The sequence below is a fragment of the Castor canadensis genome, chromosome 7 (assembly GCF_047511655.1).
Source record: "Castor canadensis chromosome 7, mCasCan1.hap1v2, whole genome shotgun sequence".
NCBI classification, from domain to species: Eukaryota; Metazoa; Chordata; class Mammalia; order Rodentia; family Castoridae; genus Castor; species Castor canadensis.
The window spans coordinates 135,870,439-135,896,302 of record NC_133392.1 but is presented as its reverse complement, the minus strand read 5'-3'; the positions used below and the strand labels follow the sequence as shown (position 1 = coordinate 135,896,302).

Genomic DNA, 25,864 nt, shown 5'->3' with positions numbered 1-25,864 from the left:
GGTGCTTTACCATTGATTCACATCTCCAGCCCCATATCTTCTTTTTTATTGTCCCCTCCTGTTTCCCATGCTTTTTCCTGAATGCTTTGAGCCACCATGCAAGTAACCTTGTTTTTCCTCAATATTTGTGCAAGTATAGAGACATGAAACTCAAAGATTGCCTCATCACAGAGCTGCCTCACCAGAGATCTGTATCTTGTTTGTTTACCAAGAGGACAGAGATGTTTGAAATGATCAGCATTGCTTTGGGAGAGGTGGAGGGAGGAGGCTGCTGCTTCTGGGCAGCTGGTGGCTCACCTCCAAGGTCCTAGGATGTGCTCAGAGCTGACAGTCAAGTTTGCCTTTGTGATAACATGGAGGGGGATAGACTCAGAACAGGACAGGAACTTCCTCTTTACCTGTGCCCCAGTTGGGCCCCCAGCTGGTGGCCAGATTGCTTCAAAAAGATTAAACAGAAGGCACTTGGTACACCATCAGGCTTCTCCTCCCCACAGAGCTCAGGAGGGGAGTGTCTTCAGAGGTAAGACTTTACTGGGTGGGAAGCCAGTGACATTTATCTGGTGATTTACTTTTCTGTATCCAAAGTCTTTGCTCTGGGCCAGCTGCTCTGCCTTCACCTTTCAGGGTGCAGAGCTGTAGTGGTCCCTGCAGTGGCCCCATCTCAGGCAATGTCCTGCTCAGCTGAATTTCTCTACTACCCTCCACCATTGTGGATACTCCTTCCATAGGATTGAAAAGACTGACCTGTGGATGGTGGCTGGCCCTGACCCTGCTGGTTACTCAGTCCTGGGAGGGAGCATGTGGTTCAGGGCTGCTGTTCCTTCCTGAAACATCAAGGGCAGCTGTAGCCTGAGATGTTTCAAATGGGTCCCTAGGGAAGTGGCTCTGCTGTACACAGAAGGGAAAGTGGCATGCCACATGTGCCTCCCATGTGCCCCAATGTAAGACTCTGCCTGGTGATTGATGGTGAGGCAGAGGAGACAGATGTCACGACACCAATATCTTTAGAGGACAAGTGCACTAAGTGACAGAGGCAGACTGTAGGGCAGGGAGAACATGTGATGCTGAAAAGCCAGTATCCTCCCTTGGTACACATCTCCACGTGGGATAAACCCACACGCACAGATGGATAAAGTAGTGTGCAGAGAGGTACAGACCCTGTCCCCTGCTGGGACCTCATTGACATGACTGGCTCTGCCTCTTAGAGGTCACAGTTCCTAGTGTGCCAGGGGAGGAGCATTGTCCTAACTGGGCCCTGACAGCCTTTCCCTGTTTTCAAATTCACCTATAAGGTACAACACATCCCAGAAAACCCTGATATATATTTGTGTGTGTATGTATATGTATGTATATATATATATACATATATACATATATATATGTATGTATGTATAAATAAAAATAATTTTTTTGAGATACTGTCTGGAGACTGGCCTTGAATTGGCAGTCCTCCTGCTTCAGCCTCCTGAGGGCTGGGATTACAGATGTGCACCATGATGCTTGGCTAACCTTGATGTTTTTGTATGGCTTACAGGCATTTATGGGATGTAGGTCCCTGTAGGAAAGCTGAAGTGGGAAACCTGGAAATGATCCTGGAAGTGTCTCCTCACTGACTCTGAGGCTCAGTCTTTCTGGTTGAGGATATTTTGCATGGTTGCCATAGAATTAGGAATAAATGAGAAAAGTCTGCTTTAATAGTCAGAATATATTTTGCTGAAAATACACATACATATGAATATCCCTTCAGAGAGGGTGCTCTCTGAGGAAGTCTTGCACAGTTTGTTACAACACAAACAGGGATGTAGCGGCCTCACTCGGTGGGAAACCAGCAGCAGCACTTTGGACTCTGGGCCTTCCTTCCCCAGGGGTCATCATCAAGCAGCATCTCTCAGGGAAGTGAGGGGCTGTGCCTGGTCCATGCAGCTATAACTCATCCATCATGGCAAGCAAGTCATCCCCCTTGCTGGCGCTCTGCCTCGGCTGCTCTGGGATCTCAAATTCTCCCATGATCCGAGCCAGCTCTTCCTTCCGTTGCTGGTCCTGTTAGAGGAGCAAGTGGGGAGAGGGAGGAAGAGGACTTTTCAGTAGGGCTGCCTCTTTGGGCAGTAGGTATTTCATTTTTCATCCCACAACTGGTATACATTTCCAGTCCAAGGACTGTATTTATAGTTTGATTGGAGAGAAAAAACCTTGCAGGTCAAGGTTATAAAACAAGGTGGGGACTAGGATTAGACCCTGTACGTACCTCCGTAGCCTGTATGTTGATGACTTCATAGGATAACTCTTCAGGCCTGGATACTGCTGCATGTCTGGATGAGATGGTAAGAAATTAGTTCAAGGTTAGGGTTTTCTTCTGGCTAGCATGGAAAACTACCTCTTGATAATTTGGCAACCTATCTATCTTCTCTGCCTCATCTGCCATTTCCCTTTACCTTTCCACCCCATATCTACTGATGCTCACTACATTCCAGGAAGTCAAGTCCTTTTATGTCTCTGTGCCTCTGCCGACCCTAAACTCTGCCAAGAATGTTTTCTCCTCCCTCTGTGTGGCAAACCCTAAATCAAATGCCAAGCCTTTCAATCTACTGGGTGGTCAGCTACTGTATGCTCAATTAGAGCCTTCATGACATGGCACTGAAACGACTTAATGTACTCTTCATTCATCCTGAGGACAGGCTATAGGTCCTACACTCCATCTTTGTGTCCTCAGCACTTAACACAGTGCCTGCTACACAGAAGTTAGTGAAAGAAGTTACTTCAGTGAATGGAAATGCCTTCAGTGAAGGCAGCCTACACCTCAAATATCTCGTTGTAAGGGGATCACATGACATTAAGTGTTCCAAAGTGCTTTGTAAACTAAAAGCACTGTGTAAATCTTGGTGAATTACTACTGTTATTGGTGTTGGATGAAGCTGTCTAAAAGACATCAAGTTCCAACTTCTCTCTGGTTTTTCCTTCTCTTTTTCACTGGAACCCAGTGCTTTGCACATGATAGGCAAATACTCTATCACTGAGCTATACTCCAGTTCCCCTCTGGTTTCTTAACAAAGAGACTTAGCATGATCATTTTGGCTTCTAATACTTCTCGTTAAGCTGTGTTCTGCTAAGCAAAACTTTAGAACTTCAGGAAGTTCCATTCATTTAATTCTAAAGGATTCCTTTAGGTTATTGAATTTGTTGGTATTTCATTTGTGATCATTGTTTTATTTGTTTGGTGGTATGAGGTTTGAACTCAGGGCTTCTTGCTTGCTAAGCAGGCACTCTACCACTTGAGCCATTCCACCAGCCCTCATTTGTGGTCACTGTGATCTGTATTTATGTGTCATTGGTTTGTAACTGTTGTGTTTTGGTTCTTATCACACTTAGGATTCTTATATATGTCTTTAAAGAACAGGCTTAAAACATACTCCTCTTCTTCATCAGTGGTAAAGAGATTCAACCGGAATCCTGGCTCAGGGCCGCTGGGTTTCTTAATCTCCATCCCTCCTATTAGCCTGGCCAAGAAATTCAGCTCTTCTTTAGCAAGAGGGTTTGGAGAAATGTTTTCCTGTAGAAACAGTTGCATCATTTGTAGGCACATGAAGGTGATCACATTTTCTGCTAAGGCCCCTGAGATCCAGGGAGGTATTATAAAACAAAGAAAAACAATAACTGCTTAAATTATTTCTGGGTCCAATTAAAGTGTAGAAAACAGGCTTAACCAAAAGAAAAATAACCCATATCAGCAGCAGAGGGAATCTAGCAACAAAGCAAAGCAGAGATTTTCATACTTTCAAGATGAACAGAAGGCCCCAAGGACCCACACTTCTCCTCAGATTACTTTCCTCCTAGGAGAGAAGAACACAGGGCTTCTTCCCCTTCAATCCAGTTCTGTCAGCATTAAAAGCAGCCCCAGACAAGTCTCCAGGTCCAGGAGTGCCCTTGCGAAGGAGCTCCCACACTGCCCTCTCGTGGTAGCACCCAGGAGTGCACCCTCCGGGCCGCTCCCTCCTTTCACTGTCCTACACTTTAGTCTTTGCTGTAAGAATTGGCTTCCAGCTCTCTCTAATCCATTTCCACCAGTTATCTAAAATAAGAGTTCTTCTCTCATTTCTCCCTGTGTCCTGTATAAAGATTGCAGTTGTTTAAGACCCTGCCTAATCAGTCCCCATGCCACCAGCCTTGGCTAGCTAGGGGAGACGAGCTGTTTCCCTGCTCCCCCAGCACTCCAGCAATGCTCTTTTGCTCTCTGCCTCTGCTCATCCTGTCACCATGGATATGTGCCCATTTTTCTTCCTCTGCTACTTAGTATTTTACCCTAGAGCCCCACTTCCATGTTGCCTCCTCTGAAAAGGCTTCTCGATCCGTCCCCTGCCCCTACTCCATGACAGAACATGTTCTTCCAGTACAGGATACCTTGTGAGCTTGTTTTCTACTTCACTACCTTTGTTTGCTTGTATTGCTGTATTTCCCAGGGAAATATAAACCCCTTCCGGGTGGTAACAATCTATGCCAGCTTTGTGCCCCGGGGTGCCCAGTCTATGGAAGTAGTTAGATAAGTGTTTGCTTAATAACTAAATATCCAATGATTTCTCCTACAGCTATCTTGTAGCTAGTTAGTGGAAATTTGGAAAGATGGAGTTCAGAGAAATGAAAACTGCATTTTGAGATTAGCTATTCACATCACTATTTAGGGAAGCATTAAAAAGGCATGCTTTAATGGTCAGCATACATACAAATGCTAGACTCAGCAGCTGTGGACCTAGCAACATGGTACAATGCTATTTCCAATGTCCTGATGTGTGGTTCCTGCTTAATTATAGTGGTGAACCAAGCCTAAAATTACCTAATTAGTCAGATCACTGGAAGGCCCCATGAAAAGCTACAATTAAAAACCTGTGTACTCGTAAGGCTGAATGGAGAAGCCTGCAAACAATGAGGGAAATGTTGGCTAGCTTTGAGATATACAGACTTCCCATCCTCCTCCCCATGCAGATTTCTGTACCTAGAAAGAAGCAGGGAGGGGAAGGGAAGGCAGCAGAAGCTCACTTGTGTCTTTGAGTCTAAGTTCTTGGATGCTCCAGACATATGGGTTTCCACAGGTCGGTTCACGCTGTACCTGGTGTCAACAGAAAATGGTCACATTATCTAGCCCTTTTTACTGACTTCCTTCGAGTTAGCAAATATATAGCACATAGCTTTTACTTTGAGACATTAAATGGCATCCAGAAAGACGCTATGAGTTCAAAATACAACTGAGTGTCAGCCACTTAAATTTCACTTCTTCCTAAAGAAAGTCCCAGGGAAGCTGTGAGGAAATGCCTCCCCTTGAAAAGAGGAACATGTATCATTGAAAAGACACACAGCATTACAAGAAGGCCCTGTGTCTCTAGATTTCCATTGCAACAGAGGCTTTGGCTACTTCTCCACAGCTACGTAAAATGAGATATTTTTTCTGCCTCTTGCGTTGCTTATGTTTGGAGTTCTTAGGTGGGTGCCCTTTGGAAGTGTCAGGTGCCCTGTGTGCACTGTATCTGGGGGAAATGGCTCCAGGGGTCAGCAGGGACTTTCAGAGCAGAAGTCAGGGCTTTTTTTTTTTTTTTTGGCAGAATTGGGGTTTGAACTTGGCCTCACGCTTGCTAGGCAGGTGCTGTACCACAAGTCACTCGGTCAGCCCTCAGGATGGGTTTTTAAATGAAGTGACCTTCCTTGGACTTGAGTTCATTCAGAAAGGAAGAATTTGCTTACATATTAGTTCCCAGTTTCAAGACGCGGTCTCCATAAAGCTCAAAAGAACCTTCTTTGGCTGCAGGGACATAGTTTCCACCATGCTTGAATTCTATCTTCTTTACTTCTTCACCTTTGTTGTTGAACATTCTAAAATACAAAGTATGACATGATGGAATGTTCTGGAGGCTTCCTTATCCTTTGTACACTATAGGACAAAAAGGAATTCATATACTCCTTCAAGGTAAAGATGCTAATTGTGATAATAATAATATAGTAACAATAATATTCACTGAGCACATGTTATGTGCCAAGTGCTGTGTAAACACTTTAAAGCACTTATTTATCTTCTTTATCCCCACAGCAACCATTTAACAGATGAGGAAATGAATCCTGGGCAACTGGGTGGCTTGCCTCAAATTCGTCTACTAAGTGACAAAGCTGGGATTAGATGGTGACCTCCTTGATAGCTGAGCTTTACTGAAGAAAGGATGGGTGAGCAGAGCCTGAGGGGCTTGGCAGTGCTCAGATCTATGCAGTAGTCCATATTCTGTTTTCATGGCACCTCTAGTGCAGCTGGGTAATTAGTGTGGAAAATTCACCTGATGAGTCCAGGAACTTCAGTTCCCCAAGGAACAGGCCCGGACACTGGCAACACAAAGCGTCCATTAGAATTCTGAACCTTGTCCTTTAGAAATGTGGACACCTGGAAGAAAATACATTTAGTGTCATTTTTCTGGGTATGTTTTCATGGATATTAACGTTCTGAGGATGAAGTGTGTAGTGGTTTGGGAATGTTGCCTAGTGACTTTATAACACTAAGAGAGAAGGATGCATCATAACTAACATGCAGTTATAGTGTTTTTACAAACAGGGCTACTTCCAGCCTTCACAGTAAACCTTCCATGTGAGTTGTATATCCCCATTTTTTTTTTTTTTTTTTGTGGTACTGTGGTTTGAACTCAGGATGTCAAGCTTGCAAAACAGGTGCTTTACTGCTTGAGCCACATCTCCAGTCCATTTTGTTCTGGTTATTGTGGAGATGAGGGAGGGTCTTTCCAACTATTTTCCAGGGCTAGTCTCAAGCGACGATCCTCCCAATCTCAGCCTTCCAAGTAGCTAGGATTACAGACATGAGCCAGTGGTGCCTGGCTATATATCCCCATTTTTAAGATGAAGAAGTTGAGATCAGAGTAAAGTGACTTGCTCAAGGGGTAATGGTAAGAGGCAGGGCTGGGATTCAAGATCAAGGTCGATTTCAAATCACACCCATTCCTTGGTGCCCTGCTAACTTTCTATGCCGCTATCCACAAGCCTTGCATTGCAAGAACCTCATTATTGCCATTTTATAGATAAGGAATTGGTGGCTCAGAGAGAGGTTAAGACATCCAATTCATAAAGGGCAGAGCTGAGGATTCAAACTCCTGTGTTTTTCAATGTTGGATATTGAGCTCTTAAGCCCATCCTGGCTTGGTAAGAAGTGTATGGAGCAGGTGGATCCAATAGGCATTAGTCTCTTATGTGACTAAAAACAAATATTGTGCTTTTGCATGTGCCTATTTCTACTCCCTTGTTTGTGTGTTTGGTTTTGTGGTTTGGCCACTCACAGTTTAAATCCCAATTAAAATTGTAGTACTTAATTCATTTTGCTGGATCTTAGCTTCCTCATGTAAAAGTAGAGATAAACTTGAAGGTCCTTCTACAAATTTATGTTAGTAATATCATCAAGGATAAGCATTTGTTGTATGCAAGACAGTGGAAATGCAAAGTGATAAGAATTTGTAAGCTGGCAATCTGGCATACTGATATTAGACTGGGCCCCTTTGTTCTGGGTTTCTGTGTGTGTGTGTGTGTGTGTGTGTGTGTTTGAACCCAGGACCTTGTATATGCTAATATGAACTCTACCACTGAGTTACTTCCCCAGGCTTGGCTGGGTGTTTTTGGGTTAGTTATACAACCTTTTTGTGTATCAATTTTCCCTTTGGAAATCTGTGGGTAATAATAATGTCTACCCAATGGGTTAGTGTGAAAATTAAATCAGATAATGTGTAAAAAGCAGGGACAGTTGGTATAGCTAAGTGGTAGAAAACTTGCCTAGCATGCAGGAAGCCCTGGTTTGATCCTTAGGATCAAGACAAAAAATCAGAGTGTGCACATAGCAAATGCTCAATAAATGGTAGCTTTATTACAGTCTGCTTGGAGGGGTGGTGCCCTCCAAGCTCAGTGGTAGTGCACTTGCTTAGCATGGGTGAGGCCACAGTTTGATCCCCAGCACCACATAACAAAAAACACCGTCTACTTGGACACAGGCCATAAGCATAACATGGAAAAATGCCACTATAAAGCAGCATGTGTAGCATAGCATATGAACTCACTGAGGAGGACTACAGGCTGGGAGATGGAGGGGTGAATGGGTTTGGAGGTTGACTTTGAGGAAGAAGGTTGGTGTGGAGATACTTCAGAAATAGAGATGAGCAGACACAAGTCATGTTTTGAGAGGGTGTGAACTGGTTTTGTCAGGATGTTTGGCTGATGACCTTTAAGGAATTTTTAGCCTTGAGATTTTGTGATAAGGGATATAAGTTTAGCAAAATGGAGAAAGCAAATTTGAAGGGAAAGGTAGAAGTATATATGGACCCTTTGTTAGGAGTTAGGGGTATGGGGGATTTGAAATATACAGATTTAGGTCATGTGCTCCTGCGTGTGACCTGAGATTGCCCTCGGCTGCATAGGACCATCCATTGCCTCACCTCTCCACGGGCTTCAGCTGTATGAGTGACTCTCCTGGGCTTTCCTCTACTTCTCCGTTTTTTCCCCCAGGCAGTCTCACCTACTCCCACCTCCAGTGCTCACCTATTGCTGATGGCTCACACATCTTGAGCTCCATTTAGCCTTCTCCCCTGGGTACCTGTCCCATCTCTCCCATTGTCCCCTTAGACATGTGCACCTTTAGGGTCCACAGAATGCACCTTGAATTCACCCTATTGAGGAAAAGGCTCATCTTTGTCTTCCCGATCTGCTTGTGCTCCGGGATCCCCAGTCTTGGTGAATGCTACTACTGGCTCACTAAATTAGCAATCTGAGCCCCCTTCCTTTGTCTTCTGCTATCTATTCAGTTACTATACCCTGTCAATCTCACATCCACTCCTTGAATCTGACCCTTTCTCTTTATCCCAAGCACTGATCCCTGCTGCACACTTTCATCACCTCTGCCAGAACTGGTCTCTCGCCTTTCTTCTCACCTGCTTTTAGTTCACTCTCCATTCTTTTGAACTCATATCTGACCATGTCCTACTTAAAATCTTTCACTGGATCTCTGCTGCCTGCCAGATTATGCACAGCTGCCCTTGTTCCTCTCTGTAGCCATGTTCCCAAATCCTGTGTTCCTCATACTCAGTTGTTCGCCCCTCTGTTCCCCATACTAGGCAGTCACATGCCTCAGTGGATTACTGAGCCAGCGTCCTTTGTCCTTATTTTCTCATGGGTCTGATAAAAATCTTTTTTTTTAAATATCAGCTCTTCTATGAAGAGTCCCCAGATCTCTTAGGTAGAACTGACCACACTCTCCTTCATGTCCTCTCTTTACACTCTTCTATCTCAATTAAACATCAGTGCTTCCCCCTACCCCAAATGAGTTCCTAGAGAAAGAAGAAATGCAGGTTGCTGCATTGGGGCTGCAGTGCTGGATAGCACATCTCCATAAGCAGTAACCTTCCCTAGGATGATGGCAGGACACTGGTGGCTGAGGAGAGAGTGGGCAGGGACTTAGATGCTCAGTACACATGGGTGAGTGACTCTGCAGTTAGTTTCAGCAGCAAATGATGAATATGGGTCTTTGGACATGTGGTTGATAGCGTGACCTTACAGGAGGAGAGCTCAGTTTTCGAGGATGGGAGAAGGATGACCTGAAAGTAAGGGGGATGTTGGCAGAATGCTGACTCTGCTTCTCACATCCTTCCTGTGGCTGAGGGAGGGAGGATGACCCACTCCTCCAAAGGCCAGCAGACTTCAAATTCCATCTCTGTGCTCTACCTCCAAACTCCAGATTTGCATATTTAACTGCCTATTTGACACTTCTATGGATGTCCAGTAGGCAAATCAAATTTAAATATAACTGTTAATTTTTCTACCCAAATATACTTCTCCTCAGCCCTTCCCTATCTCAGTAAATGGTATTGCCCAGTTGCTAGAGCCAAAAGCATAGTAGTTGCTTTTAATTCTTCTTTCTTTTATTCCCCAGTCTTTTGGGTCTTGCCCTGAAGGGATGGCCCAAGTATGACTACTTCTCACTAACTCCATTGCCAGTGCCTGATCCAAGCACTCTGGCTTTTTACCTAGATTTCTGTAACAGTTTCCTAACTGACATCCTTCCTCTACCCTTGTCCTACGTAGTTCACCTTCCAGAATGTAAATCGTGTCCTGTTACCTCTCACCTTAAAATGCTCACAATCTTTTGTTTACTCTTAGAATAAGCCCCTTCCTTGGGCAGAAAGCTATCACTGTTAGGGCCCAGTTTACTTTTGACTGGCTTCTGTTCTGATTAGTCAGTGCCTGTGCTGCACAGATGTCACATTATTCTGAGTGTCACTCCTGCTCAGGAGAGATGCTCCATTCTTGTGGGCTCTTCTTTGCCCAAGGAACACATGCATTGTGCTTTTTTCCCATCTAAGGGGTCGACCCTGCTATCCCTTCAGCTTGGATGCTCTTTCCTGAGATCTTTGTTAGTCACAGTCTCAGAAAGGCTGTCCTTGACTCTGTTATTTACAGATGTGCTGTCCAAAGCAGTAGCTCTTTACATTTAAATTAAATAAAGTTTAAAATTCAGTTTCTCAGCTGCATATTCCAAGTGCTCAATTGCCACATGTGGCGAGTGCTTATCATACTGGAAAGCACAGGTAGAGAACATTTTCTTCATCACCCAGAGTTCTGTTGGGCAGTGCTGGTCTAACCTATCCCACTAGCCCTTTAGAATTTCACCAGATATTATGATTTTCCTAAAAGTTATCAGTACAAGGATGTGGACATACTTGTCCTCCCTGCCTTGTCCTACTAGGATAGAACCTCCTGAACGCAGCAATTTACTCTTGTTCATTTTTGTATCTAAATACTTGAAACAGTAGGTGATCAGTAAATATTTGCTAGACTAAGTTTTCTGGGGTTGAAATATTTCTGGTAGAATGGCTAATGGAGTGCAGATGTAGGGAACATTCTGTGAAGAGGCTAAGATGGAAAGATATTTTCTAACAATGGAGACAGTGGAAAGAATAGGAGGAAAGTGCATGAGTGGGAACAAACAGGGAATGGGAGAGGGGGAGTGGCCTGAGGAGCCCAGCCTCTAGGAGGCTCCTAGGATCCCAGAGTGCTGGAGGGGGCCAGGAATCCAGATGGTTCTTAGGTAGCTGTCGAGGATTCCAAATGTAATTGGTCTTAGTGCAGTCTCTGTCCAGGCCCTGGTGCACAGGTCAGGGCCTTGGCCAAATGAAGGACATTGCACATTGTTTGATATCATTGAAAGCTTGATTGTTGGGCAAGCAGCTTTATATCTGCTTTGGTTAAACAACAAAGAATTATTGGAGCAGAGTTGTGCTTTCTTGATTTAGTTGGTTCTGCTAACAAATCTAAAAACTATCAAGACCATCTTGAAAACAGAAAATCTGTATAGGCAATCACAAACTGCAGCTGAGCAGAAATACCATTAAAGAGCAGACATGGAAAACCAGCCCAGATGTTACAGATCAGTGGCAGAATATTGTCTAGACATGTGATTCCTATTTCTCTTGATAAACATTCTGCTTTTTCATTGCCTGCCCACTTAGCAATTAGGGCTTAATGTATTTTGTGGTTTAATACATTTTAATGATTTTACTATAGAATTATTATTAGGCAGGTCTTTTCATTATAATGCATTTTATCTTGTCAGAATGAGAAATCAATATGGCTCTTTGTATTACTACAATCCATAAAATATGCCCAAATATGCATAGTCTTGATAACACCACTGTGTGGAATTTTCAGTATTTTAAAATTGATTTTAAATTTGTTACAAAACTTAATCTTATTTGTACTTTCATATTTTAAATATTAATCCATGACTATTAGCAATCTTAATTTATATTGATGTTGTTATTGCTCCATCCATAGCAAACACAGAAAATTATTCATGAGAGTTAAAAATAAAATTGACATTAGAGTTGAAATCTATTTGTCTTCCTTGGTCTGTGGAACAGAAATAAAACCAAGTACTAAATAAATTGCTTATCTCCCTCTTCCTCTGCTCCCTCCTCCTCCTGTCTCGCCTTCTCTCCCTTTCTTCGTCTTCCCCCCTTCTTTTCTCGTGAATATGCTACACACGCACAGGTACGGAATTCAAAAGGTTCAGAAGGGTATATATGATGGAAAGTAGCCTGCTATCCTTGTCTTCACACAGTTCCCACTGTTAGGAGGCAACCACTGTGACCAGTTGCTTGCATGTCTTTCCAGAATGCCTTTATGCCATACCCATGTAAGAAAATACATATATATGTATGTAAGTGTATATATGCTGCTTCAGTTAATACTCCCAACAAACTCTTAATTAGACATTGTAATTTCCACTTTTCAGATGAAGAAGCTAAGGCTCAAGAGAAATAATTTGTTCAAAGTCATGGAGTTAGTGCTAGAGTTGGGAATTCAATTACAAGAGTGTCTAACTCTAGAGCCTGGGCTTGTTTTGCCATATCCTACCATCTTTCCCACCTCAGTTTGCTAAATTATCGGAAGGAACAAAGTCCCATCTAAGAGAGGCAGGCTCTGAATCCCAAATTCAGAAGCTCAGTGATTTTTTTTTTTTTTTTTTTTGTGAGACTAGGGTTTGAACCCAAGGCTTTATGCTTATGAAGCAGGTACTCTATCATTGAGTCATACCTCCAATCCATTTTGTTCTGGTTATTTTGGAGAAGGGGTCTAATAAACTATTTGCTCGGCAGGCCTCGAACTGTTATCCTTCTGATCTCAGCCTTCCAAATAGCTAGGATTACAGGTGTGAGCCATGAGTGCCCAGCTCAGAGATGTGCTTTTGAAAGTTAGGGTATAGAACTGTTCGGAATAGGCATGGCAGAGGAGGGAGGAACATTCAGAAGGCAAAGGTAGGAGAGAAGTATGTGAACCTAGGCTGGGGGTGTGTGTGGCTCAGTGGTAAAGGGTTTTGCCTAGCATGTGCAGGCCCTAAATTTAAGCCCCATTTCCAAGGTGGGGGGGCGGGGAATAAGTATACCAAGCTAGGCTGGAGGTAGCAGGAAGGAATGAAGAGGAGGGCATGGCTATGGAAAGGGCAGATTCTGAACCTTAGAAGCAATTGACAAAGATTAGGGAATCAAAGATGGCACTGATTCTAGGCCGAGTGAGTGGGTGACAGGCAGTGCTTCCAAAGAAACCAAAAAGTGGGGCAGCACTTGAATTGTGGAGATCAGTTCAGACACAGAGATCTAGGCCCCTGTGGGCATCTTCATGGAGCGTTTCAGCAAACAGGTAGGGCTGTGAGTCTGGGGGCAGGGGAGGGCAAGATAGAGTAGAGGTTAGACTTGGGTGTCATAGGCAAAGGAGTTAGTGGCCAAAGCAGGAGGAAAGAGATCCTTGAAGAGCAGAAGGTGGGTCGGGCAGGAGGAGGAAGGCCTGGGAACAGGTAGGAGAGGAAGGAGTGAGAGGCATTGCAATGAGGGGGGGAATGGAAGGCCAGGATAGGATGGAGCATGAAAGTCCAGGGAAGGTGAGAGTCTCATGGATCGGAAGGGCAGTCTCCTGACAGTATCTGATGCTGGGGAAGTCAAGGATGATAGGCTCGAGAAGAGGTTTGGAATGGAGATCAGGCTGGAGCCTTGAGAGCACATTTCCACTGCAGAAGCAAGGAATGAAGCTCAATGTGTAACTGAAAAGGATGGGTGGGCATTATTGTCTCCTGTGATCTATTTAAAAACTGCTGACATTTTATTATGAAAATGCTTACCATCATGTATTCAAACCCTGACAGGCATCATTAACTAGGCAAAATCTTGACCCTTATTTGTCCTGGTAACTCGTGTGTCCTCAGGGCAGCAGCTGTAGGGGGGAAGAGGGGACAAGAGGGCATTTGTGGCTGCCCACTCACTTACTCGGATATGCAGGTCTTGGAAGAAGATGAGGAGCGTCTGCCTGATCAGCTGGAACTCCCCAGCAGAGAGAGCCCCATATATCTGCCAAAGGCAAGGCAGAACAAAACACTTCATTTTCACCAGGAAGACAGCAGTGTGGGCAGGCAGGGTAGAAGCTGGGTAAGCAAGGAGAGGGGTAGCAGGAGTGACAGTGCCCCCCTTCCCAACAGGACAGACCCTGTTATGCCTCAGCACTTGGGGTGCAATTCACCTCTCCCACTTTCCACAAAGAGGCAGTTCCCCAAGATTTAGCAGACATCCACTGCCAACGCCCTTGTAGAGAAGTCAGAAGAAAAAGGTAATACTCTATATCACTGCTTTCCCAGTTAGGAAGGCAACAATAGAGGGCATAAGATGACAATGACCATTGCATTAGCAAAATGGATATTTGTATGGTTTTAGAATGTTCTGGAAGAGTGGCAGGATTTGCCACTGCTTACCCTGTTCGCCCAGTCATAGAACCCACCTGCTCTTACAGCAGGGGGGGGCTGAGAAGCAATAAACTGGTGACACTCTTACTTCTGTCAGCTGCCGGAAAGTCTCATCCACTTGATGCAAGATGGTTGGGGAGTCCTGAATGAATCCCTTGATGGCATCTAAATGATTGAAAGTGACCAGCAGCACATCCTTGGGACGGGGACACAGCAATACTTGATATTTGAAAGCCATGGTCATCAGGTCATACAGCTGTCAACCCACACACAAACAAAATAAACAGGGTCATAAAAGCAGATGTCAGAACTGCCAGCAACGATTTAGTCAAGCATTTGTTGAAAACCAGCTCTGGGCTCACCACACAGCTCAGATGAGTGTGGTGAGGCACTTCTGAAAGCATGAGGGGGTGATTTTAGTAATTAAGCCAGGATAACAGGAGTAAATGAGTAAATCCTGAGAAAACCAGGATTTCCAATGGGACAAATATGAAATAATACTGAGCAGCAAGTGCTTTGTTTTCCTGTTGCTCCCATAACCAATGATCTGGGCCTTTGGGTTGGGGGTATAGCTCAGTGGTAGAGTGCTTGCCTAGCATGTGTGGTGCTCAGGCTTCAGTCTCCAGCATCACAAAATCAAAACAAGAACAAAATGATCTGGGCCTTCAATCTTCTTCATACCCTGCTGTCAGTACCTCTGGGTTTCCACCAATTGTGCTTGATTGTGACATATTGGGCTGACTGGTGCCACTTGAAATTCTTGGTCCTCTTTTTGACAATCTTGGGCTTCATGAGAGGTCTGAGGATGGCCATGATGCCCAACCAGGGGGTTTCTCCCACGTAAATGAGAAAGTGAAGCCAGGGAGAAAAGTAACTTTCCAAAGGGAAATGGCAGGAGGTTAAGAGGGCATAGTTAAAGGTAGTCTGTCTCCCTGAGGCTTCTGGGTACCAGTCATAAGCAAGTGTTGATGTCACACGCTTGCTACCTATTGTCACTCCTCATGACCTAAAAAAAAATCACATAATGGAACCACTTGAAAAGAAATCATTATTTTCTGAACTGACTAAAGTCTATATTTTATTAGGATTTCATTAGTTTCCCCCCAGTATCCTATTTGTGTTCCAGGAACTCATCCAGTCCTCATGTCTTCCTGGGCACCTCCTGACAGTGACTGTTCTCTAACTTTCCTTGATTTTGGTGATCTTGCTAGTTCTGAGTACTGCTCAGGTATTTGATAGCATAACAATGCTATTTGACGTTTTTCTCATGCTTAGACTATGGATATGGGTTTTGGGCAGGAAGACATCACATCCAGGGTACATACTATCAACATGCCTCATTAATGTCTCTGTGATGTTTGACCACTTGGTTGAGGTAGTCTGTCAGGTTTCTGCACTGCGAAACTGTTTTCTCCCTCTTTTCCATACCATATACTTTGGAAGAAGGTCACAAAGTGCCTGTCCTCAACAAGGGGGAGTTATACTCTCCCTTCCTGAGGGTAGAATATCTACGTAAATTAGTCAGAATTCTTCTGTACAGATTTATCTATCTTCTGCCACTTATTTGTGTGGAATTGTTCTTTTAAAAATCAAAGTATACCAGTAATTTGTTTCCCAAAGAAACAGATATGTTCACATTATAACTCAAGACTGAACATTTTAGAATTTGCAGAGCTGAGATTTGCTATGATTGTGGTAGAATTCAAGTTTTTTTTACTTAAAAAATTGTAATTATTAATGTATATTAAGTGTACATATTAATGGGTTTCACTGTGACATTTCCATATATGCATACATCATGCTCTGATCATATCCACCCTCCCAACTGCCCTTCCTTTCCCTTCCTTCTCTCTCCTTTCCCCCTAGGATTAAAATTTTGGGGGCTGAGCGCTTGTATTGGGGTGCCATATGTTCCAGGGCTCACAGGTAGGCATGAACAGCAGTACTCTCTTTGGGCAGGTGGAATGACATAAGCAATAGAGAGGTTGGTGTGGATGATGTCTGAGGTCCCTCCCAACTCTAAAACTGAACAACTACTGCTAATATTTACAAGGACTTGCTTCCTACAAGGCACCATTACATACATTATCTCATTTGACCCCAATCTAGGATCATCCAAAAAGGTAGGGAAATGCAGGTAGATGACCAAGCTGCTGTCTGCTCACCTTATCCATGCTGGCCTGGTTCAGCCTCATAATGGAGGCATGAGCCAGGCGGTCGTAAACAGTCCTCAGGGCCTTCTTGGAGTACAGTTCTTGGGGTTTAAACAATTCCTCCATAAACTTTCTATTGAACATGGTGGAAATGATGTCATTCAGAACTGTAGAGACAAAAGAGAGTCCAGTTACGGAAAGAAGGTGCTGGAGGAAGCCTTATTCAGAAATGCTTGCTGGGTATGAAGGGGGGAGCTGGGCACAGACAGAGTGGGGACACCGTGCTTGGTGAATTGGCTCCTTGGGGAGAAACCACACAGATGTCCCTATAGGAAGCAGGACTTGGGAAAGCTTTGTGACACAATTTCAGGGCAAACATCCATGATGACAATGTCCAAAAGGATTTTGCTTTAGAGGTTATAGACCAATTTCACAAACATTATCTTCCTTGATGATAAGGGAAATCTATCTTTTTTTTTTTTTTTTAAAGATTCCCATAAACATTTTAAATTTGGGCTTTTCCTTAAAATGAGAAACAGCACACACATTTAAAAAAGCAAATGTAAACATTTTTACTTAAAATCAAATTTCCTAACAATGGGACAAATAATGGTAGTTGACTTTTTTGAGAAACATTTTATGAACATAATCATGGCTACCCACTGGGTAGAGATTAAAACATTTAAAATCTATCTACAAGATCTGTACTTCAGATAGCACTATTTTAGTATGCCTTAGTTTCTACATTTGATCTATAATACTGATTTTACATTGTAGTACTTATACTGTTGTTCTACTCCTTGAGCCACTCCACCAGCCCTCATACTGTTGTTCCAATGAAAATTTCTATCTGGTGATAATAAAAGGAGTTTGCAAACTAATGTGCATTTAATTTCAGGTCTTCATTAATTTAGATATTTTTCACTGCACAACTAAATATCACTAGTAAAGGGTCAGGAAGATCCTCTGAGATGAGAAATAGGAACAGGTGGAACAGGTATGTTGCCCATAGATTATTCTTAATTAAGCCAGTTACTCGGGTGTAAAGATGAGAGTATATGAATGTCATTTATAGTAATTAAAATTTGAAAGAAAACTCAGTTACTTAAAATAATTATGTAAAATCAGTTATTTAACATGAGTGATTACTTCTGAAAGGTATAAACTCCTCCTTCTTTTGCTCAACACAAAGGATGTCAGGTGATCGACTGTGTCCATGTGTCTTTAGAGAGTGAAGGCAAAGTAGAGCAGGGAGGTTATTATTTCAGGCAATCTCCACCTGTAAGTGATCGACAGAAATACCCTGAGGGGCTAGGAACAGCCTTGTAAAGCATTTTATGGGGGAAAGGGAAGCTGAGGGCTGGATGTACTTTAAATCTTAAATAAAATAGCTTAAGAGAGAGGGGAAAGGGGACACATTTTCCCCCCCACACTGACCTAAAGAACTGACTGACTCCTTATAGAAGTGTTGAACTCACCCTTGACCTTTGGATTTTACTCTAGACTCCATTATTACTCAGAAAGGAAGAAGTAGATTTATTACAACATGGGCATCCCTCACACCTGATGGCACAGGTTGCTCCTAACTTACACTAACACTTCCCCCATGTAGACAGCTTGGAGATGTAGGAACCCTTCCTGGTTTGCTTCAGGCTTGACCTTTTTTCTTTGACCAAAACAAGCAAAGACCTGTAATAAACTGGGTTTTCTAATATTTTTCTTACCACAGCCTATATATAAAATGTGGAGTTTGCAGAGAAACAGGTACAAGTGAAAAGCCACACATATGTTCTCAGAAGAGACAATGGGAAGTTTTCTACAGATTTCTGTAGGCAAAAGAGGAAGAATTCAAGTTATGGCATTCTGCTGTGAGTGGGTTAAAGCTTACAAAGGGTTGAGTAATTTCTTAGTCTTTGAGCCCTTGTCAGGATCAAGGAAAACAGCTTAACCCCACATAAATCGGAATTAAAAGGAAGAAAATCCTAAATTGATTGTAAGCTACTCCAGCAACAATCCCCAGACCTACAGGAGCGTCACCAGCTGAAAATAGGGGACAGCAGGATCTGCCCCTGGGGGAGAGCAGGGCAGACACACACTCTCAAAGAGCAAATGGAAGTTCCATGGCTGGGCCCTGGCGCCTGGGTGGGGTGGGGTGGGGTAGGGTGGTCATACCTCATATTTCATTCGTCAGACAGTGTGGAGGCTCCCGCCAACATATTGTCTTCTCACCATTTGTTTCACCTAGCAGTTGGGTAAGGCAGGCTGGCTATGAACCCCTTCACTGAGGTAAAAACCATGGGGACACAGAGGAAGGAGATGATACCTTGCTCTAGAGAGGTAGCCCATATTCTAACCTGAGCAGTAGTTTTAGTCAGGCCCTTCATCTGCCTTGGTGTTAGGGTTTGGCACTCATGAGGCAGGAATGTGTTGGGAGCCAGATTTCTTTAGGAAGTGTCAAAGGCTGGGGAGGGAAGGGATTTTTCACAAGTGCATTGGAAGGGCTCTCAACACATCAGGCTTCTAGTCTTGGTCTCAGATGATGAAGTCAGTTTCTGCTTGTTTCTTTTGAACACTTACATTAACTTACTGATTAAATGTATAGATGAGAAACCCTCAAGATCCACAATTCACATGTGAAATTCTGCCATGTATCAAGGGATGGGCCAAAAATTGTTCAAGAGAAGTGTCAAAATATGGTTGTGAAATAAAATAAAAGAGTATAAAGCACTTTGGTTGGGCTTCTCTTTGAGCCTAGTCTGATTAAATAATTATCTTGATGAAATCAATTGAATTTTTACCAATTACCTCTGCTCTAAAGTCACTCATTCATGGGAACATGCAATATGGAGCCAAGGTTGAAAGGGAGAAGCTAAGAAGTCCTACTGGACAGTTATCATGTTCCAGGTACTAGGTTTAGAACTTTACATGCATTATCTCATTTAAACACCGAGTCTATGTTATTACTTTGTTCTACTGAGGAGGAAAATTGAGTCTTAAGAGTTTAAAATCCAAAGTCATACAGCTGCTGGCAGAGCTGTAATTAAGAGTGTCTGTTTCATTCTGATGCCTGTGCTCTTAGGTATTATGTATGTTACCTTTCTGTATAAGAGACAAGAGTGATAAGAGCATCTAAAATATCAAGGATGGCTGAGATAGGCATAAGGCACACCTGAGTGCCAAATGATGGAAGGTATATATGACATGTAAAGGCTGAGAAAGGCTAAGGTTTTATTCTGAACCACTGACCACCTTTTCAGTTGTAGGTGAGAAACTAAAGACTTAGCAAGATAAGGTCATTTTGCATGCATGATATCATGCCTTCTGCCCACAATCCTGGCAGACATGCAGCCACATGCTTCCATCATTCTCTGTTGCTCAATATCTTGGGAAGGGTCACTCATGTTGAAGTGGGATTCTTTGGTTACTACTATAAACAAGTTGTTGTAGGACTACCAAATGGGACAACCTACCCAGGAATGGAGCTACTGCCCCAGCTGTCCCCGAAAAGCCTGGCACTAAGAAGAGGAGAAAAGTCCTTTAGGTGCAGTGTGGCCCTTTTGCTAAAGTTTGCTTAGTAGTTATCTTATATAATGTGTTCATTCCTTTAAAGTAAAAAATTCAAATTCAAATATACACCGAACATCTTAGCTAAAGAGAAACCCATGCCTACTTTCTCACTTAGAAATATTTTCAGTGGTCCCATTTTAAGCCCCCCGATAAAGGATGGGTGAACCTGTGGATGCAGACTGAGTACATGCAGCCCCAAGATAGCATACCTCGTTTTCTGTCCACCTCTGTCCATTCATCTACATGAAGCATATAAAAAGAAAACACCAGTTCATGAAGCAAGAACATTATTTTCAGGGAGGCTGTACAAATACCAATTGTAATTATCTGGCTTATGAAAATTCATTTACTGTCTAATGTGAATTCTTTGCTTTCCATTTGAAACTTTTAAAGTTTGTTTTAAAAACTGGATAAATAACAAGTTCCAAAAAAGTCCAAGAAAGGCTAGGTCTCATGAGAATAGCCTAGGATGAGAGGCAGCTCAGGAGAGCTAGCTACCTTGGGGCTCATCTCAGAAGGTTCTAGAAGTCATGCTCCTCAACATCACAAGAACACACTCAAATAGCAGCTCCTCCCAGGAGGAATAACCCCTAGAACAGATTAAAAAAAAAAAAAAGAGGGATTTTTGGTGTACAGTTTAAATTTTTTATTAATTTAAGATTTCCCTGCCAGAAAATAGCTGGACATGTTCAACTGAGAAAGCTTGCAATGAGAATTAAAAGGAAAACATGTCAGTATTTATTATAGCTTTCCTTTTTATATATAGATATATGACTCCATGTAAAAGAAGGAACTAATGATGGGACACAGCAAAGAAAGTTCCTGAGTACTGTGACAGTCAGGGAGATGCCAAAAGGAGACCAAAGTAGGAAAAATGCACTTGGCTAGAGAGATCTATGAGGATCAAGACCCTTTATGGGTTGAGATTTGGCCTACCACTTACTAGCTATAGAAAATTCAGGCAACTTGTTTAACCTGTTTCCTCATCTGGTAATCGGGAGTCACAATAGTGCCTACTCATGGGGTTATTGTGGGAATAAGTGGATAACAGACACGCAATACTTGGATGCCTTCTTTTCTAATTCCATTTTCTGTAGTAGAAGAAAGGATGAACAAAGGCTTTTTTCTTTCCTTAAATTTTTGGGAGATTTCAATCTAGAAAAACCACCCCCAAACAAAGAACTCTACGCACATCCACATTCATCCCTGTTTTCTATTCTTTCTCCAGATGGCTTGTTTGTGGCAATTCCACTTGAGTTATATTTTAAGTGGGAGGTAGGCCCAAGGCTATCCAGGGCTGGCTGTGAAACTGGAACTAGAAAAATAAAAACAGAGCCTCACTGCCATTTGGTTGCCTTTAGTACACACTGGCACGGCTTCAGTACACAATATGAACAGCTCCTATGAGATAAGATCAGTTTTTAAATCAGCATATATTAACTGTACAAAATAATGTTTCATTGAAGACTCTATTCTGAAAAGCCAGTTTGTAATTAATGGTCTCTGTGGGAAACACTTGTCCTTATATTGTCTCAAGGGTGATTTCTGAAGTTACAGTTAAAGCATATACATGCCTTCACTACACATTGGCCTGGCTTCAGTGTCCAATAGGAACAGCACCTAGGAGAACAGTTGGCTGGCACACCCCAGGGTCACACCCTCCCCATTCCCTATCTCTCCCTACCTCCCCATCCCCCGCTGAGAGTCGCAGGATTTTGAAGAGAACATACTGGGAGGCAGCACCAGGTTTGGCCTTCTTAAAGCAGTTACTGGTGGTTTAGGCATGATGTCCACATTATTCATCTTTCTATGGAATTTATTTCCTAGGTGGTCTAGCGTGATAGGCTTGGGAGTAATTTGAAAAAGGAGAGTTTTGATCCTCTCGCAGGTGTGTTTGGGAACAGTAGTTTAGTAAGGGGCTCATCGCTCAGGGACAGTGACTGCAGGGATAAAACAGAACTGGCAAGTGCATGTTGGGGTCACTCCAGCTGGTAATGAAACTTGGTGCCACCAGAGGGCACTGGAGTGCTATGATCGCCTCCTGAGGAGCCAGGCAAGGTAGCCATGCCGTTTTCTATTATTTCTCCAGATGGCTTGTTTGTGACATTCCACTTTAGTTATATTTTGAGTGGGAGGAAGGCCTAAGGCTATCCAGGACTGGCTGTGAAATTGGAACTAGAAAAATAAAAACAGAACAGCACCACCATTTGTTGCTCAGTACAACACTGTGATCTCCATGTTTTGGAAAAAGCCCATGCCCCAGTTTCCTCTCCCTATAAAATGAGGAAAATAAGCAAAATGTAATAGGGTCTATTTGTGAGTGCTCTTACGAGGACAGGAGTGAGGCAAAGGTAGCTTTTATTCTCAATATTGCTTAAAATGTGGGATGACATCCAATATGCAACACTCACAAGTTGCCCCATAAAGAGCGCACTTCCTTTCTGTTGAATGCTAAACTACAGCAGCATTGAGGGGGAAACTGCGACATCTGCATGGGCCTTGTGGGAACAGGGATACCTCCAGGAGATCAATTAGTCATGTAAGATAGTAAAAACATCTAGAAGAAATATGATTTCTATTCAAAGCTTCCACTAGGACTAGTTTACCATGTCTGGTGTTTTATAGGCCTGAGTGCAGGCATCTGTCACAGTGGCTCTGGCTTCTGCTGGCTCCCACAGCCACAACAACTCTAAACAGTGGAACAGACAAGGATTTCTCAGAGATTCGGAATCCTATGCTTTCTACCCTGCTTTCTCTATTTTCTACAAATCCCCATCAGCCAACTACTTTCTGTCATTTCTGTTACAAAATCAGTGGGTCTGTTAGATATATGTTTTTTAAAGCCCTCCCTCTCCTCTTGACTTACAGAACCCCACAAAGATTCTGGTACAGTCCCCCCCAGGAAGGGGAGTACAGTGCAGCAGTTAAGGGCATTGGTCAGAGGTATGGGCTCTGTAGTTTGAGGCGCTGGGTTTTAAAATTCTTTCTTACCAGCTCTGTAACACTGGGTGAATCAGCTTTAGTCTCCCCATCTGAAAAATGGGGACAATAACATTACCTATGTGACAGGATAGTTGTTAAAGTGTTTAAGACAAGTCTTTGATACATGGTAAATGCTTCATTTTAAAATTGTTTTATTTATTTTTGTCATTAGGAAGATATGTCCTCAGTTTTAGGATCAGGTATTGGACTGGACTGATCAATATCCCTACCTCTAGTCAATGCACAGAGGGTGGAACTCACTCAGGCATCTTACATGGTATGACATTAGTTCAAAACTGTGGAATGAATGAGTGTGTGAAAATGAATTACTAAAGATCGCCGAAACTCCCTAAAACTGAATATGGCAAAACCAGAAGAACTATAACTCTTTTAAGTTTTTTTCAAAAATTTTTTTACTGCTGTATATTAATTGTATAAAACTAAAGTCTATAGTTCTTAAAGACAAAGTCCATCCCCTCACATTCATTCACAGGGTCTGCAGAGACCTCCTCTAGAAAGATGGCGCCCATTATTCATTGTGCTAAACATGTTAAATGCACAAGCTCATTCAAATTTAAAACTTTGCTCTCAGGTATGCACTATTATTACCATTTTATGGAGAAACAGATATTTAGAGGTTACACCCTAAGGTCATGCAACTAGTTAAGTGGCAAAGATGGGACTGGATCCCAGATCTGTATGACTCCAGAGAATATACTCTTAATTAGTAATTTACACTGTCTTCCAAGATGTAGACTACAGCAAAGAACCCTGGCTTGTCATCCCACCGGTGCCATTAGCCAGAATGAAATCAGATCACATAGGCACCAAAGAAAACACAATTCTCTTGAGGAAGAAATAACAATGCCACATAAAATTGCCAATTTGGATGATCAATTCAACAAACATTTCCTGAGCACTGATTTATTCTGGTCTAAGCATTATGCTAGGTGCTGGAGTACAAAGATGAATAAAACAGTCAAATGGGGGAGGACACACACGGAACATCTCAATATAACACAGCCAAGTGATGAGGTAGAGAGACACATGCATAGAGTGCTGCTGTAGCACAGGGTGCTATGAATGCTTGCCCATTGGGAGGCCTCTTGAGGGAAGATGATTCTTCAGCTGAACAAGTAGGAGGGAAGGGGAAGAATGGAGGGATGGATTAGAAACATGGAGACACGCAGGACATGGTTTACAGATCTACAAACTGTTTTGTATTATTAGGGTACAAAGTGGAAGCAGGCAGTGGTGGAAGATCTTATCAGGAAGGTTCCCAAGATGTCCTGCACAAGGACTTAGCCTCCACCTGAATGGCAGTGTGTGGGGGGGCTGACAAAGGTTTTAAAAGGGGAGTATGGATAGGTCTGCATTTTAGAAAGCCCACGGGCAGCAGTGGGCAGAATGAATGGAGGGGATGTGCTATAGGGAGCTCTCTCATCTCTTTTTTGGCAGTACTAGGGCTTGAACTCAGGGCCTCTGGTGTTCTAGGCAGGCACTGTATCTCTTGAGTCACTGCCCCAACCCTATTTTATCTCTTTATGCATGAATTTGGACGCAATTCCACAGAGACAATAGTTAACATATGAATATATATGATTAATATCAATTGAACATACAGAGATTGTTGGAGAGAATGAATGTCTTAATTGGTCGGTGGCTGTGTCAATTGTCTTCATATCAACTTTTCCTCTACCCTGAAGTATATTTCCCTTATACTTAATCCCAGGAAATTTAGTGAAAGCAGTTGTTTGCTGAGAAGGAAGAAACATGAGCAAAGGAAAAGAGTGGCAGAGTGACTTGAGGGTCCTTTCTCTGGGAATTATATATGGTGTACACGGGAACCAGATTTTGTATTTTAGAAGCCCTCTTATATTTTCCCCTCTAACACATGCAAAGGGAAAGACATGTTTTCTTATTTATATTATTTCGGAACGCTACATTGCTAGAACTGAGCAAGACTGGTCTCCAGCTTATGTGGAAGGATACTACATTCGGGAATGGAGAATCGGCACCTACTCCACGGCTGAAAAGCAGGTGCGAGCACTGGCCAAGTATGTGGTGGGCGGCAAGTGGGATTCCACTTTTGGAAGGGGCTGGGATTCCACTTTTGGAAGGGGCCGGTTTTCAAGACAGACCGGGAAATCACCTCTCCCATTTGCAGATGTGGGGTGTCAAGTGCTTCTGCTGGAAAAAGATCTTTTGGAGAATCTGAATCCTGAGGGGGCTCCAACTACAAGGGAGCTGAGGCTTGTGAGAAAGGCCTTTGGTTATTAGAATGAAACGCGCAGAGATGTGGTGTGGCTGCTGAGTGTTAGGGTGGAGGCGAGGGACGTTGGCTGCGGGAAACGGGTCTGGCTGTAGATACTAGGGCGGCAGCGAGGGGCGGGACCGAGGGGTGCACGTCAGGCTGTGCCGGCAAGGCGCCTCTCACCTTTGCGGGCCTTGTCTCCCGGGATGTTCTGGGCCCGCAGCCGCTGGTCCAGGACGTAAAGCATCTCCCCGCCCAAGTTCAAGAAGAGCAGCGGTAACGTCCGCACCGACATGGTGCGGGAAACCTGCAGTGCAGGTGAAGCGCCCCGGAGCTTCTGTAGCGGGTGGCTTGGAGGCCCCACCGCATCCAGTAGCCTGGTTGCTAGGGCAACGCCGCGACGGAGAAAAGCCAATCAGAGGGCGGTTTGGTGGGAGGTACCCAGAAGACGGACGCTCATTGGACTAGGTGGCAAGGACCGCCTCAGGGGATTGGTCCGGGTTGGGACGCGGGAGGGACCTCGGCCTCCTCGGGGTAGCGGTGGTTTTGAGTCTCTGAAGCCTCCTTGTTCACTCTCGCGAGCCTCGAGTCGCACCGGCCGGGCCT

At 43.4% G+C, this 25,864-nt stretch overlaps 1 protein-coding gene across 2 annotated transcripts; it reads right to left on the bottom strand.

Moving 5' to 3' along the window:
• Positions 1 to 1,690: 1,690 nt before the first annotated feature.
• Oscp1 (organic solute carrier partner 1) lies at positions 1,691 to 25,655 on the bottom strand. 2 transcript variants are annotated; one of them, XM_074080554.1, is made up of 11 exons: positions 25,442 to 25,655; positions 20,232 to 20,261; positions 16,468 to 16,622; positions 14,391 to 14,558; positions 13,833 to 13,913; positions 6,309 to 6,412; positions 5,728 to 5,856; positions 5,029 to 5,098; positions 3,408 to 3,547; positions 2,246 to 2,309; positions 1,691 to 2,040 (listed from the first exon to the last, which is right to left on the bottom strand). In XM_074080554.1, exons 1-11 carry the CDS (start codon positions 25,551 to 25,553, stop codon positions 1,924 to 1,926), a joined length of 1,170 nt encoding a protein of 389 aa, XP_073936655.1. In that variant the 5' UTR covers positions 25,554 to 25,655; the 3' UTR covers positions 1,691 to 1,923. The 2 variants fall into 2 exon arrangements, with proteins under 2 accessions (XP_073936655.1, XP_073936656.1); XM_074080555.1 differs by lacking the exon at positions 20,232 to 20,261 and having other exon boundaries at positions 25,442 to 25,653.
• Positions 25,656 to 25,864: the final 209 nt, after the last annotated feature.